The 19608-nt window shown below is 37.6% G+C and overlaps 1 protein-coding gene and 1 long non-coding RNA gene across 6 annotated transcripts in view; both read right to left on the reverse strand.

Annotated features, from left to right (window-relative positions):
* Positions 1-9024, reverse strand: part of LOC113949741 — a 28364-nt gene extending 19340 nt beyond the window's left edge. For 3 of the 4 annotated variants that reach the window (XR_003528546.1, XR_003528544.1, XR_003528543.1), the window contains exons 1-2: positions 8920-9024; positions 2810-2867 (exon numbers count right to left, since the gene is read on the reverse strand). This is a non-coding gene — a long non-coding RNA (uncharacterized LOC113949741). The remainder of the gene's footprint in view (positions 1-2809; positions 2868-8919) is intronic. The other variant, XR_003528545.1, reaches the window with a different exon arrangement.
* Positions 9025-12981: 3957 nt separating this feature from the next.
* CBLB (Cbl proto-oncogene B) overlaps positions 12982-19608 on the reverse strand; it is a 133496-nt gene continuing 126869 nt past the window's right edge. For both annotated transcript variants that reach the window (XM_027648732.1, XM_027648733.1), the window contains one exon: positions 12982-16866. In XM_027648732.1, the coding sequence (XP_027504533.1) occupies positions 16604-16866 (263 nt within the window). In that variant the 3' untranslated portion in view covers positions 12982-16603. The remainder of the gene's footprint in view (positions 16867-19608) is intronic.

The raw sequence follows: 19608 nt of genomic DNA on the forward strand, positions 1-19608 counted from the left end.
AAGCTTCAAACTCCTGGCCTACTCTTTCCTAATCAGAAGCCTAATCAAATTTTACTTGTTAATATGATCTGATTATTAACTGGCCCAGGAAGGAAACATTTTTTTCCCCCTAGTTATTCAAGTCAGGACCCTCCTGGGCTTAATGCCTAAATCCAGACACTGGCAAGTGGTGGTAAAGACCTACCATCCTGTTTGCCAGGGTGGGGGTTTGTCACCTCTGCAATAAAGGATAAAACCAGCCATGAATGAGCAAAAGCCCAGCAAACATCTTCCTTGCGGAAAGGCAAGGGCACTTCCATAGGTAGCACTCTGGGCTACACTGAGCATCAGTCCCACTGTCTGATGGCTGAACAAACAGTAGCAACCATCACAGTTAAACACTACTGCAAAGGTCAGAGGAGGACAGGTTTGGGGGAAATGACAGGAGATTAATATCCTCAACACTTTTTCTTGTTTTGTACAACCTCTGTTAATAAATATTCTGCACTGAAAATATACACTAGATGTGTATATTTGTGTGTATACAAGCATTATATATTACAAACACGGTAAGGTGAAAGATGAAGCAGAGGAAAAAAATGCCTAGTGAATCCTGCCTTGGACTTCAGTTTCCATTGGCAAGCACTCAGAATGACTGAAGTGACTTTTTGGCTCTCCTGTTGAGACAATGCTACTGCTTGTAGATGGGGGAGGGAGGGCAAGGGCTTTGAACATTTCTGAAAAATGTGCACTTCTTCAGAACACAATCTCTCAAAAAAGGGAGCAGTAACTAGAGTGAGATAAATTATAACATGCTTCCTTCACCACATAGCAGCAAAGATAAACTCTCAATACAAATAACTTGATTTTTCTTTTTTTTTTTTTTTTTGGAAAGAGAATGAGTAAACAAATCCATCTGATGATAGATGGATGTCACCATGGATAGTTCAGGAAACAAAGTATTAAAAAAATAATTCTAATTACTGCAAATCTTACTATATTTAAAGCATTTGGGGATCATCTATCAAAATTAATCATCTATCTAATACTGTGATTAGAGAACCACATTAGAACAGGATACATCTTGCATTACAAGGGAGCTTTCCAAATTAAAACTAACGTACAGGGGAAAACATCATTCCTTTGAGCTTTCACTGAAATCTTAGTCAACTTGTAATTAATATGCATACAGGATGACTTGTAACTTGGTGGGTCATGTGCCTTTAAAAACTTGGTAATTTTAATGTCATTTTTATTAATATGATTAATGCAAGCCAGTTTGTCTGATGGGAAGAAACAGAAGCAAATCAAAGTTAGCTGTCTGCTTCATTTAAATTCAGATTGGTAGGAATATACACTGTTCTCTGGCCTGAGATATCAAACAGAAAGAGGAAGAGAAAAAACCCCACACCTCAGGGAAATTTAACCATTATTTACTGAAGAGGGTTGGAAGTTGTCATCCATCTAATGGGGCTTGTTCAACCGAACTTTGGGACATAATCGTACCTTCTGCAAAATGCCAAGATAATGGATAAGGATTTCAAAGGAATTTTATTAAAAGACAATATTTTGCAGGGTGTAAAAGACTTTTAAATTGACAAACACCCTCCAATAGTGACCTAGAAAATCAGAGGGACAGTTTAATCCATACCGTCTTGATTTAGGCTCACTAGACTCACAAAATATCTGCTGAAACATAGGGCTGCCATTTATGACAAATAGAGCTTCTCCTATAATTTGACACCCTATTATGAATGAGCATGCAACACTGCAACTCAAGCTCAGGAAAAGAGGAGATAGGAGTGGTTGGCATCCCTGAAAGCCAAGCCTGCAGTGTCTCAGATTAAAACATTGCAGAGCATCATTTCCACTCAGCCAGAGTCCTTTTGCTATTGAACAGCACTAGAACAGGATGAGACTGTGAGCCCCAAGTCTACATGCAGCCTGTTGAGACAGGTAATATTCACCCTGCAGCACTGCTGCAAAGTTGCCCCTTTTGCTGTGGCTGCGTTCTCTCTCAAAGCCCCCACAGCTCCTCTCCCTTCCCCTCTGCTGCTGGCCCTGGCATGGCATGGAGTAAATGCCTTGTGCATGCCAGTAATCCTGCAGAAAGTCCATTTTTTTTGTGTGTTTGCTACACATTTGAAGATTGTAGGCAGAGCCAGCCTTGTTTTTCAGTACCAGTTTTATCTCAGGGTTTATAATATACCTGCAGTAAACCCTACTCACATCAGGAGGATGCATCTGTCCTTGATGTCCTCCTGTGCACAGGCACAGAGCAGGGTACTGAATGTGCAGGGGACTGGGTTTTTCAGAAAAGCCCTGGGCAAGGCTGTGTATAGGCACAGAGCCTGGCCTGTGCAGATCTGTTCAACTCACTTATCAGGAAGGTCCTTCACCAGAGGACAGAGTTAAGCCCCTTATTTTATAGGACACAGGCTTCTAGTAAGACACTGGTCAAACAGCTCTGAAGTGGAGAAATCACTATCCATATACTGAACTAATTCTGAACTCAGAAAGTCTTCACAGAGAGAAAGCTGAAAGAACGGAATGAAACCAGTGCTGAAGTGAGAGCCCACATTTGCAGGCAAGCACTATAGATACTGCATCAGCACTGAGTCAGCAACTAAGGCTCGCAGTAAAAGTTTGGAAACAGCACGCCTTTGGATAGGTTAAGTGCACTAGACAGTCCATACTTCATCCCTAAAGCCATCTTCAGAAGAGCTGTGCTTCCACCTATCAAGCAGTTCCCGGACTCTGCTTGTTGTTTCTGCTTTTACTAACAAACCCAACCACAATGCAGTTAAGGCTCTTTCTACTCTCCCCCTACCTGTTTATCTCTAGTCTGATGTCCCTCCTGGAAAGCCTCTCTGCAGCTAGTTTTGCTCCTGATAGAAAAAATAAAAAATAAAAAAAAAAATCAGTCTTCCTGCAAAAGTCTTTTTTTCCTGTCATTAAATTCCCTTCAAAGCTACTCAATGGCTATAAATTTCTCCCACTGGCTTGATATATTTACCATAATTTTATCCTCTATCTTCACTGCTGCTGCAATTCTACCTCCTCCTTTCCATCTTCAACTTTGCTTTATTTAATCATTGGTCTCCCATTTGCTTTTGATCTCATGGCCATTAATGGGTTGTGATATGACTTCCAGTCTTCCTTAAGCATGCGATTGGCACAGGTAAGTAAAACAAAAGGAGGATGAAAGTATCCAAGTTCTTGCTTGACCCACACGCTCTTGAAAAAGATGCCAGCAAATGAGTGTGCAGGTAATATCAACAGTGTGTTTTCAGGACTGACAGTACCCAGGGTGCACACAGCACTTTCTGTAACAGAGAAACCACAACAGCTGCAGAGCTGATCTTCCATCAGAGCACATTTACAGTAAATTTTTCATTTCCAAGGCAGAGCCAAAGATACCAACCCTCTACAGCCAAACAGTGCACAAGAATATTAAAAAAAAAAAAAAAAAAATTGTGCAGATAGCACACAAAAGAGGTGGCATAGCATTAAACAATCTCTTCAAACAACACTGAGCAGCTTGAATCCTCTCCTGTCGAATAACAACCAAGTTTTTACAAGGCAGAAACTGGATCATTTCACAGCACACAAACATACCACATTTCAATACAAAACCTCAGATTTGCTAAAAACGGGAGAAAAGATTGTAGAAAAGAAAAAAAAAAAGGCAGAAAAAACCCCTCCATTATTTTCCTGGTCTATAAAATGAGTCCCTTCTCTTTAACATCAATTCTCTGCACTATTGCAATCTGCAAGCTCTTACACATTTGAGCAGGTTTTCATATGCCTAGTTCAGTGGGCTCCTGTTTAAAGTGAAACTACATGTTGTTAACAGTCATTGTGGAGAAAAGTAGACGAGTTTCTATCATTTGCATCCTCTGACTCACCTTAGGAAAACAGCTTTGCACCACAGCTTTCCTGGCTATCACACTTTACTACAACCCAGGGTACATGCTAATATTAGCATTTTCATTTAAAAAAATGAGATAAAATAAAAAAAGTAACAGGAAAACAGGGTATCTCAGGCTGATAGCAGCAGTCACATTAGGACTGCCTTAAAAAGCAGCCCTCATCTGGTGTTGACAAAGAGCAGCAATGGGCTGATCCATTGCAGTTGTATGGCCCACACCTTCAGCAGCTGTACTTCTGCTCATACCAAAGACCACTGCATGCCTTCTTCCTGAGACTCCTCTAAAAGTGTATTTAACTTGAGAGATCCCATATGTTCACAGCCCAAGACTCCTGTAATCGAGCATTTTGCCTGTAGGAGTTACTATTCAGCATCACTTGGAACACTGAAAAGGTGACAGAACTACTGAAACATACAGACAAGTATGACTCCAGCTAAAAAAAAAGACAAGCCACTGACACATTTAAAAGTTTAATGCTCTCAACACAGCACTGATACTTTGTGCAGAAAAGGGACAACTGCACTTGAAGCAGTCACTTACAGAGCTGGCCAGAAAGCACACCAGGTACTTCAGGCTGGCACAAACAGCCAAAGAACAGCTGCTAATGAGACAACAGTTGCTCACTGTGAAAGAGAGAATGGGTAAGAAAGAAGCAAAGTGTTGTTATTGTCACTGAATCATAGAATAGAATCATAGAATCAACCGGGTTGGAAAAGACCTCTGAGATCATCAAGTCCAACCTTTGATCCAACACCGCCGTGTTCACTAGACCAAGGCACTAAGTGCCACATCCAGTCTTATCTTAAAAACCTCCAGGGACGGAGAATCCACCACCTCCCTGGGCAGCCCATTCCAATGTGTGATTACTCTCTCTGTAAAAAATTTCTTCCTAATATCCAACCTAAACCTGCCCTAGCACAGCTTAAGACCATGCCTTCTTGTCCTGTTGCTGGTTGCCTGGGAGAAGGGAGCAACCCCCACCGGGTTACAACCTCCTTTCAGGGAGTTGTAGAGAGTGATGAGGTCTCCCCTGAGCCTCCTCTTCTCCAGGCTAAACAACCCCAGTTCCCTCATAGGACTTGTGCTCGAAAATCCCTAGGCAATGAAAATTGTAAAGGAATAGGAAGATCACAGTGTGACATGTGAGGATCTTGAAGAGAGAGGCAAAAGCTCTCCACAGCTGTGGTGGCCAGTAAGAGCGCAATGGCCAGTAAGGGTGGAAAGATACAATTTCAAAATTTACACAGGAAAGTCTTAATAACAGCAGAATAGTTTCATAATGAGCAAACAGAAGGGATGAGGGAAGCTTAGAGACTGTATAAGATGAACCAAGAGAAAAATACGAAGCCTGAGTCTGAAAGAAGTTGAGAGGAAACAACTAGCCAAACACTGTGGGAAGAGAGCTGCAAGAGTATAATTCAAAAATGTGCATCTGTTTTTATTGAGAATGGGACTGGAAACAGAATGGAGGTCCCTAATAAGGTTTATGAAGTATCCCCATGCCATATTTCAGGTGTTTGCAAATTAAATCTAATTGTTTTTCATAAATACCTTATATGTGAAATATCTGATTAAGGTCCCTTATATGACCTTAATCACAGAATCACAGAATAGTTTTGAGTTGAAAGGGGCATTTAAAGACCATCTAGTCCACCCTGTTTTGCAGTGGCAGGGACACCTTCCATTAGACCAGGTTGCTCAGAGTCCAGTCCAACCTTGCCCTGAATATTTCCAGGGATCGGGCATCCACCACCTCTCACAACAACCTATTCCAGTATTTCATCACACTCACTGTAATAAACCTTTTCCTTATATTTGATCCAAACTGATACTCCTTTAGTTTAAAACTGTTACCTTGTCCTACTGCAACAGACCCTGCTAAAAAGTTTGTCCTCATGTAGGTAACAGTGCTCCTTGCATCACATACAGAAAGACAACCTATTAAAGAAAAAGAGATAATAGTTAGGGGAGAGAGGAAACAAAATGTAGACACCCACATGATGAGAAGCCCTGAACCTTGGCCCATGTGAATTTTGTTTTTCCAGCACAGGGAGGCAAATGCCATTATTTTCACCTACTCTTCAATTTTTTCACGACATCTCCTGCTGAACCCATGATGGTTTGACTCTCCCTTTAAGCTGAACTAATCAAATTCTTGTCTTTGCAAAATGACCAAAAGCCACCAAATGAGAAGGCCTGGAGAAACAACAAAACTGACCCTGTAATGCTTTGTTCCAACACTTAGAGTCTGGCCTATCTCCCATTGCTCATAGTACATTTGTAGAAAGGGGAAATTTCTTATTCTCTAGAAAGAGGAATAGGCATTTTGCAGCTTCCAGTCTGCCATCTCCAGCATCGTGCCAACCTTCCCTTTCAAGAGTGCAAATAAATGAGCTACACTTATGATGTGTATTTAAATTCCAATTATCATACAATTACGCTACAACTATGCTTCTTGAGAAACAATATGCTCTTACAGCATAAACAAAACATCATCAAAATTATGGAGATTGTTTCTTAGAGACATAAACCATCTTCATATATTTATTACTGCTTGCCACAGGGATACTACTTTACACCCAAAGGATGCTTCTCTCTCTGTATGTGAGTTCTGGTATTACCATTCCTAAAATAGCTTTCAAAGCATTTTTAAAACCAATCTTGTGGAACCTGTCCCCTGCCAAACTAATCTGATAGAGCTTTCATAAATATATGAGGTCCTCCATTCCCAGTGGGGAAGGGAAAAGTCAAATACCTCAGAAACCACGGATTTCATTCCACAGAGTTTAAAAATATACAGAACTTCATTTTTAAGTATTTGAAAATAATTGTCAAACCCCCACACAAACCCAGACAACTAAATATTCTGTCATTGTCTTTATGGGGTATTTTCAGTTTCAGTCTTTAAGTCCAATTTCTCTCTAAACTCAAAGGCAAGTCCTAGCAACATTTCCTCTTGTCAGGATATGGCTTTGTAAAACCAATCCTTTGGTTTAAATAAGGCCCAATTCATTGATGTAAGTGTAGAATGCAAAAAAGTGCCAAAGTCTTAAGGACTTTCCCCTTCTTATTCTCTAATCCAAGAAAGCCCACTGCCATTACAGCTTCAAAGTAGCTGACATGCAGCCCAGAGATCAGGCAAGCATTTCCAAGCTTATTATAGGTTGGTTTTCCGGGAGTCTCCCTCTCTACATGTTATTCAGTGGATATGCAAATGAAGTATTGTCCAATTTGTTCTCGAGTTTCTTACAGAAATGCAGGAGTGCTCTCTTTTGTACACTCCTAAACTGCCCTACTGGCCTGGCTCACAAATTTCTTCAATCTCTAGATGTGTTTCCGTATTTAAACTGAGTGAAACACACATAAATTGTATTTCTTGAGTGACAAAACTCACAGAAGTCTTACTAGTACCACAGAAAATAAAACCTCTACAGTACAAAGAGACCTCTCTAAACCTCCACAGTTTAGAGAGATTAATTATGGAGAGACATAGAACTAGAGAAAGGGCACCTCCCTCCACTGTCTCTCCTCCATTCTGCCTTATACACTCTGAAACACCTGTCTAGGACATATTACAGAGTTTCTCTACATAAATATATTTAAATTGTGAAATGAAAAGCAGCTATGGGTTTTAGGTGCACCAACTGAGAAATCTCAAAATATGCTGGAAGATCAGGAGGTCCCTTTTGAAACTGAGGCATCCCAATTGCCCCCCAAATAATTTCATTATATTCTGTGCAATAACAATTTTCAGCATGCCTGATGGCCGTGTGATTTATTGCCAATGATGAGCATAAAGCATAATCACAGCATGACTGGTCTGTAGTGGGAAAATTATTTCCACCACTGCACTGAAAAGTGAAACCCAGATTTCAATGCTGAGGAAAAAAACCCACAAACTTCCATTTCAAAGCAACCTGTAAGGTTTCAACATTTTCTAGATTTAATAGGTTCTCCAAATTGGGCTCTGATAAAAAACTGCCAAATGACAAATAAAGTTTCTTTGCTTAGTCATTCATTTGCAAGATTTGGTGAGCTTTCTCACTACCAATTTCAAACCACACAATTTTATGAATATTTTCTAAACTTAGATGTCAACTAAACTTGCTTTAATTATAATATAAAGAACAAAAGAAAGACCCACTCTTTCTGAGACTTACTATTTAATTAAAACAGCATTAAATGAAATTATTAAGTTGTATTATCTACCACCACTTGTGTTTTAGCTAATTATGTTATTTACAGTGAGAGAATTAAATGAGAAAGAATTTTGGTGAAAGAATGGTCATGACATGAACCCTTTTCTTTCTTCCTTTTTTTATTCCTTAAGAGTTTTTTCCTTCTCTTCCTTTGCAGGTACCTTTGTCACATCCCTCCTTCCCATTTCCTCTGAGAAACCTTTGTACCCTCTTATCACTAATGTGCCAACAACAGATATACAACAGGGTCTTGTTCAGACAGTGTAACTGCTGAACAAGCATCAGTAGGTTGGTATCATTTCAGAAAGTACAGAGGGAGCAGAAGTTTTCCTAGTTGTTTGTTAACCAAGAAGAAAAAAAAAAAAAAAGTTGGAGAATATGCAACTCCCTCAAAGCCACTATTTAATATATAACTTGAAAAGGCAACAAAAAGATTACCAGCATCTTCCTTTTTTAAAAAACAATAGCTTCCAAAAACTCAAAATAAAAATTTCTCCACCATAAAACCTACTCTCTTAATAAATAAATAAATAGATAGATACATAGATAGATAGATAGATAAAATGCTTCTCCAGAAATCCTTTTTATCCCACAAACATGCTACTAACACATCAGGCAACCAGATCCACACCATATATCTCATACAGCTCTCTTGACAGACTTTGCTAGTCTTGAAAGAAAGAAGACCAGGCAGCCTCAAGAGGCATGGATATTGCTGTAATGGAGACAGCTCAAATACAACAATGATACAGTATAAATAATACAAGGTGCCATAAGGGCAGATCATTGAAAAATAAATTTCAGCTCACCCAACCAAGAAAAATCAATCCACATTGCTAAGAGAGTTTGTACATCAACAGGAGTCTCTTTGTATGAGCTGTTATTCCACACTGCTGTACTCATCACTAGCAAGAAATTAACCTTTGTCCTGTGCACCCCATCAGAGGAACCTCATGTACTTCACAAGGCAAAGATTATTAACCACTAAATAAGCATGGAAATGACATGAGTTTCTGGATAGGTTGAGTATTACAGCATTATGCTCATGGCACCACACACGAATACAGCAAGTTACACAGCCACAAAAAGTGAAAAGCATACCCACATCATCTTTGAACAAAGCCACAGTCAATTTTAATTTGGTCTCAGGCCCTTAGAAATTGTTAAGGAGTGTGGTTAAAAAGGGAACCAAAAGCCAGTTTGATGGCAGGTTCATAGCCTGCAGTGATGCCCCAGTCAGCCAGTATCTCAACATCTTAAAAACAAAGCACAGATACAATGACGGCTCTGCCTCTCCTAATAATCTTGGAGACTGTTTACTCAGCAACACCAACACATCACAGGAAAGGATGCCAATGCCTGAAGACAAGTCTGTTTAACTCCAAGCCAGCTTTGTTTATTGCTAACATACTTCTTGCTAAAACCAAACCTCAAAACATATAGAAAAGCCTTGTGGGGCCTGGAAACCACATGTTAAATCACAGGTAAAAAAAAGTTGCAATGAGAACCGACTGAGCAGCTTGCCATATAGAATTAAAGAGCTGAGTCAGACACCACAAGGGGTGGGGGTGAAGAGCAGTGGTACAAGGGTAAACACTAAAATAAGGTTATTAACTATGGTACAAATCACTTTGGAATGATACATGCAGGAACATAAAGTCCATTCCACATAACTATGCTCTGCCACGAAACAAGATAAGATCTCCCCCACTTCAGTGTACCCTCACACACTCAAAGTTGCACATTTGAGTGCACAACTCAAATTCCCTCTTTCATCCACACTCTGAAATGTGAAACTTGTCTAAAATGTCATTCAGATATATGCTTTTATCTTCTCTATGGGAGAATGTTCAAGCTACCTGATACTTAACTCTCTGACAAAGGTGTAGAGGCAATCAGCCACTCATGGTAATCAGCACATCTGCAAGTGAATTCCCAAATTCACTGACACATCTTACAAAATTTATCCCTTCCACCTGCACCTCACTTAGTACTAGAAGTAATTAAATACATTTCTGACTTTTCAAGCTACAAACAAAATTTGTTGGACAAACTCCTTAACTCTCACATTGAGACAAGTCATCTCAAACACAAGGACTGTTCCTAGGAGATGTCTTTGTTTCTTTTCACATATCAGAAGCAGAATAGGGATCTGCTGAAATAAGATTTCATCTCTGTCCCTGACAAGCAAATCATGAAACACAAGAGTGCATTTCCAGGTCAAGAAGGGAACAGAAAAAAAATGCCAGTGACATTAACACAGAAAACAGGCTCTCTCACAGAATTCTAAACGCATTTTGGATGACCATGCTCACAGGGGCCATTTGGATACAGCACAGAGAATCTGTCTAATGGTTGAGACAGACAAGGCCAGCAGAACACTTTAGGAGGCATCATAGAAAAAAATACAGATGTAGTTTCAAGCTGAGATGGGAAACTGCCAAGGGTCTGCCCTTATGTAGATGAAGGATGTGGTAGTGGTTGATGTCACAGAAGAGATTTGGGAGGGAGCAGATAAGGATGCCAAGTGATACATCTATTGTGGGACAAAGGTAAGCTGAACTTGGCCCAAGCTATGCTGTATGAGAGCAGGATAATTTGAATTTTAGTGTGTGAGCCTAGATAATAAAGGTACTAATGATAACAGCCATAAAGTAAAAAGAAATAAAGCTTTTAAATAATCATTCAATAATTTTATATGGACCACACTGAATTGGTAATGAAGATGTAAACAAGAGGAAACACTTGAAAAGTCACATGTTCAGGCAAGATAATAGCTTCAGAAAACTACACCAGTCACTACCTTGAGGTATTTCTGAATGGCTCATGATGTAACTTATGTTTGTAAAGAATTTGAAATTCAGGGACACTCAATTAGCAAATGAAAAAAAGAGTTCTCTGTAGGGCACTTATTGCACTGTGGTCTAATGAAAACTAGAGAGCATTTATTATTTTCAGTGTCCTAATCACTACAGATGCACAGAAGAAAGCTATTTATTTCAGAGTAAATGTATGCCCCTCCCCAGCTCCCTATGGAGGAAAACTTGCCTTTTGAAACACAGATGAATGTAGTAGTTTGATTATGGTGCAGATTCACTTTCAGCAGATTCAGCTACCCAAAAGGAGCAGATATTTTGCAAATCTGAGTACCAAAGAGCCCAGGTCCAAACTCCCCAGGCTGGTATCATTTGGAATACTCCCTTCTCCATGCTTCACCAGAGAAGCATGTACATAAATGTACATATACACATCCTTCAAGAACCAAGATGATGAACTTGAAAACAGGTGTTTCTACTGAAATCATTATAAAGCTTTTGGTTGTTTTACTAGCATCAAAACACTTTGAGAGGAATGCTACTTCAAACTTCCCTCTGCTGCAAAGACCCTGCCATCCTGTACCAAAACACTGAGTCTTTTAAATAAGTGTGTCCTTGGAAAAGGACACAGTAATTGAAGACTGGAATAATCTTAAGAAATACTCCTTTATTTGCACTAGATAATAAAGCCAGTTCACAATAGCTAAATCTTGCATGCCAACAGGAGAGAGGGGCTTAGGTTGTTATGATAGAATTATCTTCTTCTACCTAGTTCTCTGCTCCTCTCCCATCCTGCTGGCTACCATGGCAGTTATTGAAAAAAAACCTCTTTTTCAACAAGTACTGTTTTAGTTGGACTGGCTGATTCCTTCACAGATCAACACAGATGCAAGCAGCTTCACAGTCAGAAGATCATTCAATGAGTTTGTGCTTTTGCTTCTGGCAGGTCTAGGAAGCAAAAATCCTGTCACAGTTCACAATATTCTGAGGTTTTTAAATTCCTTAAAATGTTCCGGATAATTATGCAATCAAGTCTCACAAATTTAAGATTTGTTTTGTGATTTAAGATTTGGGAATTAGGATTTATTTTGAATAAGAATTTCCACTGCTAGACATGAAAGTATCTAAGGACAAATGGAATGTTTAGATGCCACAGTAACACACTATTTTAAAATCTAAATTTATGATTTTCCTGATGGAGACTCATTGAAACTGATAAATTGAGGTAAGTATCTTGTACAGAATTAATGACTGGGTCTATCAAACAAAAATTCCCGGAACAGTCCTAGAGCACCCAGCTGCTAAAATTTGATTACAACACAAGGTGACAGCTGACTTTCACATCAGAAGAATAAAACTGGAAGAAATAGGCACCTAGAGTACTACAGACAAATATACCAAACAGTTAACTTCTCAAATTAGTAATATGACTAGTGACCTATATAATGGGCAAAGGTTTAACACACTGAGGAAAGTACCATGAAAATCTCTGCACTGAAGGTCTAATCCAACCTGCAGGGTTGGGGTTTAAATAGTAATAGTTGTATTGTCATGCATAGTACAGGGGTTAGATTTTTCCAGAATGCTGGAATACAGTAACAGGGAAAAAAAATATTTTATATGCCTAAAATATTTTTTCCATTAAGAGTACAATGTTTGAGAATGTAAATGCATAGTATATTAAAAAAATATCAGTGCGAGTTTACTGTAATTTTCTTCAGGAAAAAATCCTATAAATTAATATCCAGTCAGACTATATGTTCACCACTTTAGATTCTAAATATTTAATGGTCAGCATCTTTCTGACATACAACTATTATATGCACATTCCAAAGTTACTGGTAGTTTATAAATTTTTACTACTGAAATTTAGAAATGAGGTAATGTATGGGAATATAAAGCAAATGTCTCAATGTAGTGGTTCACCTTATTTTAGAACAAGGCCTCATTTTTGTGACTTACAAAACAATGGTTTTTAAGGCCCCTACACAGGACAGGACATGTTTCTAAAGTGTCGTATGAGAAGTGATAATATTCAATAACAGAGAGAGAGTCTTGAAAAATCACGGACCAACCCAACATTCTCTTAACATTAATTTTATAAAATACCTTACATGAACAGATAAAGAACTTGAGCATACATAATAACCAAAATTTAAAAAGAATGTTGAATAAAATATAAATTAATTGAACACATCACTAAGTTTGCCACATGTTAGACAAGTTTATAAAAGGCATTTTCAGATAAAGTAGTTATTTGAAAGAAAATCCTTCAAAATGGAAACTACTGAAGTCCTTTTTCAAGAAGTCACTCCTAAAAGCACTAAATTCCAGGTCAACAGGTAGTACCTGAATTTGCTTTGAATACGGTGTTCATTTGCTTCAAAATTTGTCAATATTTAAGACACAAACTTAAATGCTTTCAGGTCAGAGTTGTCAGTGCAAAGTAAAGCTTCAAGCTGAAAATTAGAGAAATATAACAGAAGAAATGATCCTGGTACAAAACTTCCTAAATTCACATTATAAAAAAGCTGTGCCAGATGCACTCTTGAGATATTGAACATTAACAAATTTTACCAGTGGCCATTTTAGGGTTCCAGCCACACCATTAACATGGTTAATTATATTAAATTAAATTCTCTTATCCCAATTTAAATTCTTTCTACTCATAGTCTTTGGAAAAGATCCATGCTGCTGATGTCCACTTGCTCTGTTCAACTTCTGATTCAGCCAATTTGCTCAAAATGCAGTGATTTTACCAAAAGGAGAGAAAAGATGAGGCCAACAGACATCACAATGATGGTCTAAATGCTGAAATATTGGAAGAAATACGACAGCACATGTTTCTGAGTTTAACCAACTTTGTTCATCCAAGCACTCTCACTCAAGTCAGTCTTCCTTAAAGTTATACATGTGCATAACACACTGCCAGGCTCAAACCCTTAAGTCTTTCAAAGGTTAAAATATGTTTAGAGAACTACGTCTTTAGAGACCTAGACTGCAGCCAGATTAATTTATTTTAAGCCTATTAATTCCTGCAGAGTAAACATCAACACTCTAGCAAAGCAATTTCGCTCTGTTTGACTTTAAAACTATTAACCAAAACAGGCTTGAAATAGTCTGCATTTTCCACTATTTAGAAGTGTTATTAGCACTCATTTAAAGATTAATGGAACTCTTTTCAAGTTACCACTCAGAATATTGCTCACCAAGTTGTTTTTTTAACACATAATGAACAAAGTAAGTGTCACTGGTGGTCACAACCAGAAAGGAGAAGGAAAACTTTAAAAACCTTAATCTATCAGGCAGTAGTTCCAGCCTCTAATTGAAATATAAAGATGTAATTTGTACTAAGCTTCTGCATAAAAAGAAAGAATGAGTTCTTCATAACAATTCAGAATTTCGAAACTGAATCTGCACATTGTTCATCCTTGTAAAGTGTTCTTTTTTTCACTGTCATCATTGCTATGCTGGCAGTTATGCTAGAACCTCATTTCAGTGATTCCAGTACAACCAGAGTTTATAATTTAATAGCATGAATCATTTTGAATTTATAGCTAGCTAAAATGCTACAGTGATGTTGTAAACAAACCAAATGAACAACAGCGTTTCAAGTCTAGACAAAACTTATTCCCAAAACTGAGGAAAGAGATTAACTTGAACTATAAAAGCACAGAATATAACTTAGACCTAAACTTTTCGTAAGTTGTACTTGAAGAATGAACAAGTAAATGAAGTTGCAAATGCTCTTTTCTGGAACATAAACTCAGAATCATTTGCTTAAATCAAAACGGAATAGAAGTTCTTCCCTATACCCTGAATTGTCCTGAGCATTTTTTATCACCGAAGCAGATTAATGATATATGTACTTCACTTTGTGATGCTACAAAGTAATTTATTTAATTGGTTTTAAGAATAAGTTCCTTGGTGAAACAATGGACTTTGAGACAGCACAGTAATTTCCAATGGGTGTTCTCAGTTACTCTGAATCCTGCAATTCAGCCACTTGCTGTCTTCTAAAAAAATCTTTACAACAAATGAATTGGCTGCTGAGGTCTCATCCTGTAAATGATGTGACTTTTAACACTTGCTCAGCGTGAAGAAGAACACTAAGAGCTGAAAGGGAATAATGAATATATACTTCACACCCAGCTTGGCACACTGTGAAAATTTTCATATACTGGTCACATCTCAAAATGCGAAAAATATTCTAACTACCACATGGTATTATTTTTTCAATAGTATTAGAATAAAAGAAGATTTCAAAGTTTCCTAAAAAAACAAGAAAGCAGCAATCTTAAGAATTTTTCTGAAAATATTTGGACTGTTTACTTTGAGTGTACTCAGAAAAGAGTTGTCTTCTCTCTCTTTTCTAAAATTCAGAATATTTTTAATTTGGCTTGCATCAATTTGGGCTCAAAAATGAATCATCAGAGTCTGGAGTACCACTAACCACATAAAGCAAAAATGTATTTCCAACTAAGCAGTTGGAAACTGAGTGAAGGAATTTGGGTATTAAACACATACTCGAGAATTATAAAGTGTACAGGGAGGGAGGACATTACTAAAGAATTTTGCAAAAAATATTGCTACAGTAGCATTAGGAATGAACAGTGCATCAAAGATTTAAAGTTTCCAAGTTAACACAAACTGATCCAAGCCACAATGAACCACAGGATAATCGCTTAAAAAAAAATTAACTGCATTCTATTTTACAGAAGTTAGACCTGGAATTTACCTGAATACCATTAATATTATTCAAATAGATTCCTTCTACTCTGGCATGACTCAGGTCACAAAGAACTGGTGACATTAGTGTGTAATCAAAACACAGTATTACCATGTGCATTTGACTTTTTTTAAACATTTGCAATCAAATACTCAAATTTGAAAGAGATTTTACATGTAAGAGCTCAGTATCACTGCTGTATGAAGTATTTTATTTGTTGTTCGGGATTTTTTTTTTGGAAACTGTAAAGACCTTGGGGACTACAGGTCATGGAACTCATGTTAAACAGAAAGCTGCCCAACATCACTGTCAAAATACCTTTAAAAAGGCAGTTCATAGACAAAATAATGCATTTTACATTCAGATATTTCCTCTCCCAAAAGCAAAGGAATCTCAGAAGAAAAAAAAAAAATCAGTAGTGAAGGCCACATACTTTTTGCATTTGATGAGCTGAAATGCAAAAAAAACAATTAAAGCATCTTGTAAGAGAAAAACAAAACAAAACACAGAACTTCTGGAAAGTGATGATTTAGTTGATGGAGTGGTCAGCATGGAAACTGTTGGGAATGCTACAGCAGAACTGACCACAAGTACAAGGGAATATGAACAGGAACATAGTACAGGCACAAACTAGAAAACTGTAACTTGCCAACTTGTAAACAAGAAAAAGCATTTCACAGATTAAAAGTTCTAGGGAAGTAAACTTCTTTAAATTACTTTGTCAGTTCAACCCTGATTTAAAAAAGTATGGCTAGCAAAAATACATAAGCCTCAGCATATTTATAAGTCTTGATCAGAGCAGCCATGAGCCTTTGATAAACGGCTGGAAACAAACACCCTTCTACTAAGGATGAAAGAAAAATATTCCATTCTCTTCTTCCTCTCGTTCCCCAATCCACACATGTATCTGTAGAATTATTCACAGGCTCCAAGAAAATCCTGATGCTGCTATAGGTTGAGACGTGGAGAGACGGGTGGAGGAAAACAGACAAACTCTCTTAAAATACTACGGGCCACGTCAACATTATTCTGGGCAATTTCAAGTGCCCTCTTGACTTCTTCAAAGGAATAGCCCTCTCCCATAAGTTTTGCAATTTTTGCATCCACATTTTCCATGGAACTGTCAGAGCTGTATGCTTTCCTGTGATGTATTTCTGGTGCAGTTCTCCGAGGAAGTGGTTTAGGGGGCCTGGCTGGTGCTTGTGAACCATCTGTTTCAAATAGAAGAGATAGAAATCAATATAAATTGGCTTAAGGTTTTTTTTAAAGGTAGGTCAAGCCTCATGAAGCAGTTTAAACAGTAAAATACTAAAGAAACATGAAGAAATATTTTAGTTAACTGATATATCTCATTTTAAAATTTGGGTAAAAGCTGAAGTCCTCAAGAACATCTAAAATAGAAATAATGTAGTAATATACTAGTTTAATAATACGAAAGGAACATGCAATTTACAATTTGGATTATCCAAAGTTGGAAGAAAAAGAAACTATGATGGAACAACAAAGATAGTGAAAATAGCCAGTCAAAATTTTAAAGGCTTTCCACTCTTAAACCCACAGCTCGAAAACTTTTCTTAGTCTAAAAAAAACCCCAACCAACAAACCCACAAACAAAAAAACCCACCAAAAAAAAAACAAACAAGCAAAACCCAACCACAAATTTGATCACAATTTTATTGAAGACTGCAAGTTTCGCAGAAGAGGAATCCAGACAAATGTGCCCAAGGGAGAAAAATCCTTCACTTATTGGTACATCTTGGAGATTCTGTTCAGTCAATTGCAGTTCATTTTATGCACAAGAGCTACACCTAAGTACATAAATAACTGGTTTCTCGAAAAAAACTCTAGTCCAATTATTCTCATAGTGGGAACCGAGCATGATCCTCCCTCTCCAGTGTCCCTTTGGAAATTTCTCCCCTTTCCTTATCTTCTCTGGAAAGGTTACTTTCACAGTTGATGCTGGTGGTTGAGAATCCTGATGTGCTGGTGAAAAAAAGCTAATATTCAAACTTGCTAATCTTCTCAGAGTCAAGAGTTTTGTGCTCAAGTAAACTTGGTGCTTTACTGAAACCTCCTTATCCTCGCTGATTCCCCAGTAAGAAGCTTAAATACAAGCAGGCATAGTGCAGAAAACACTTTCAAGAGCAAAGTATTAAAAAAATTTAAAAAAGTCTTTAATCCCTCAAAAAGGGTTCTAAAGAGTCTCATCAACAGTGACTTTGATAAAGATAAATTAGAGGAATTTCTGGCTGTGATACTTCCTGTTTACTTATACTGACAGCAATGGCATTTTGCAGTGTTAAGTACTTCAGAGACAGTTTTTTAGGGATGGAAGAAATGTTATATTTCTAGTATTCTTGTTATAACATGCTACCTTATCATAACACTGGATAGAGGGAACTACAATTCAACTGAGTGCATTAAACACTTCAGATGAACGAAAACAGTTCACACTAGTGCATGTCTAATGTTTTTCCATCCATTCAGATGAGTGTTGCTATAAAATTTCATTCCACTTCTTAATTCAGAGAACATAATAGTACTTTTAGCAAGATGGTGATATTGATATAACAAATGCATGAAAGAAATTTGATTAAAGATTTATAGTAAGGAGCTACAACCTACAGACAGTGAGGGCTATTTTGCATTTGTTTTGATTTTTTTCTCTCTGAAGATAAGAAGACTTATGTAAATGATAAGCATTCTAATAAACACACCTGAAGCAGATCCAAACCTGCTAAGAAGGTGTAGTAGATCCATGAAACACACTGGTCTGAGAAATTAAATGTAGCTCAGGAAATGTGGCTAATCACTAAAAACCAAATCAGAAACAAGTTCAAATTTCTCATTTCACTTATTTTAGAAAACTCAAGACTGTAAAAGAAGAATATTCCTTATATTTAAAATAATGGAACATCAAGTTAAAACCAATCAATTTTCTTTCACAATCATTTCAAACTATTTTCATATGTACATTTCATTATGGAATTCATTTCTAGAGTATGAAACAAAATTAATTTACAAACTTTAAATTTCGCCGGGGCTTGAAGCACAGAAGAAATTCCTTGTGCATAGATCAGATCCTTCTGTGTGCATGTGTTACATGAGGATATATTTTTCTCTACTCAGTCTAATACAGGTTTAAAACTGAAGTTATTTCTTGTTTAAAACCTTCCTTTGCTGAAGCTTTCAAACAAACTTTATTAAGCAATCACATCATTTAGAAAGGTCATTTTTAATTCTGTCAGCAGATTTGCAGCCATAGGCATTTTATTCTAACTACAGTGACATCTCTCTATAGCACAGATACTTTAAGATCTTCAGCACTCTCTCTCTCAATTCCCATTATTATTTTTTTAAGCGCTGACAGCTCTTTCAATATCTTCACATCCATATAAAATTTTAGCTAAAGCTGGGTATCATACTGGATCCTGAGCTTAAAGATACTAAGCCTAAGCTGCATGTCCATCTGGACACTGAGATAGAGGTATTAAACAGGACTTTCCTTCCCAACTCCCATCCTCTCTGATGTTCCAGCCACCATGGATGTCTAACTAAAAAATTCAAATAGATTTTCTAATTGTGAAATTCAATTAACAGTTTCTAAAGCAAGGAGCTTCCTCTATCATTCACATTTCTGTAAATCAGCACTAGATTTAACCCTTGGTTAGTATAAAGGCAGACACAGGCCCATTTAATAAATGTTCAAAACGCATGGAAAAAGTAGTGAGAGCTCTGTGGCACAGTGGTAAGAGGCTATTTGTAACGATGACAACTGTCCACTCCTCTCTGCTGTGAAATGCCCTTCTTTTCTTCCCTTGCTGCTTCTCCTGTACGTTCCATGGTCTTTCACAGACTGAGAAGCGCAAGAGAAGTAGGTGATGGAGGCTGGCTGTGCAAGGCCCTCTGCTGAACAGTGGCAAGCAGCTACATCAATCTGACTGGGGTACAGG

This window comes from Corapipo altera, unplaced genomic scaffold (assembly GCF_003945725.1).
Source record: "Corapipo altera isolate COAL_440 unplaced genomic scaffold, ASM394572v1 58, whole genome shotgun sequence".
NCBI classification, from domain to species: Eukaryota; Metazoa; Chordata; class Aves; order Passeriformes; family Pipridae; genus Corapipo; species Corapipo altera.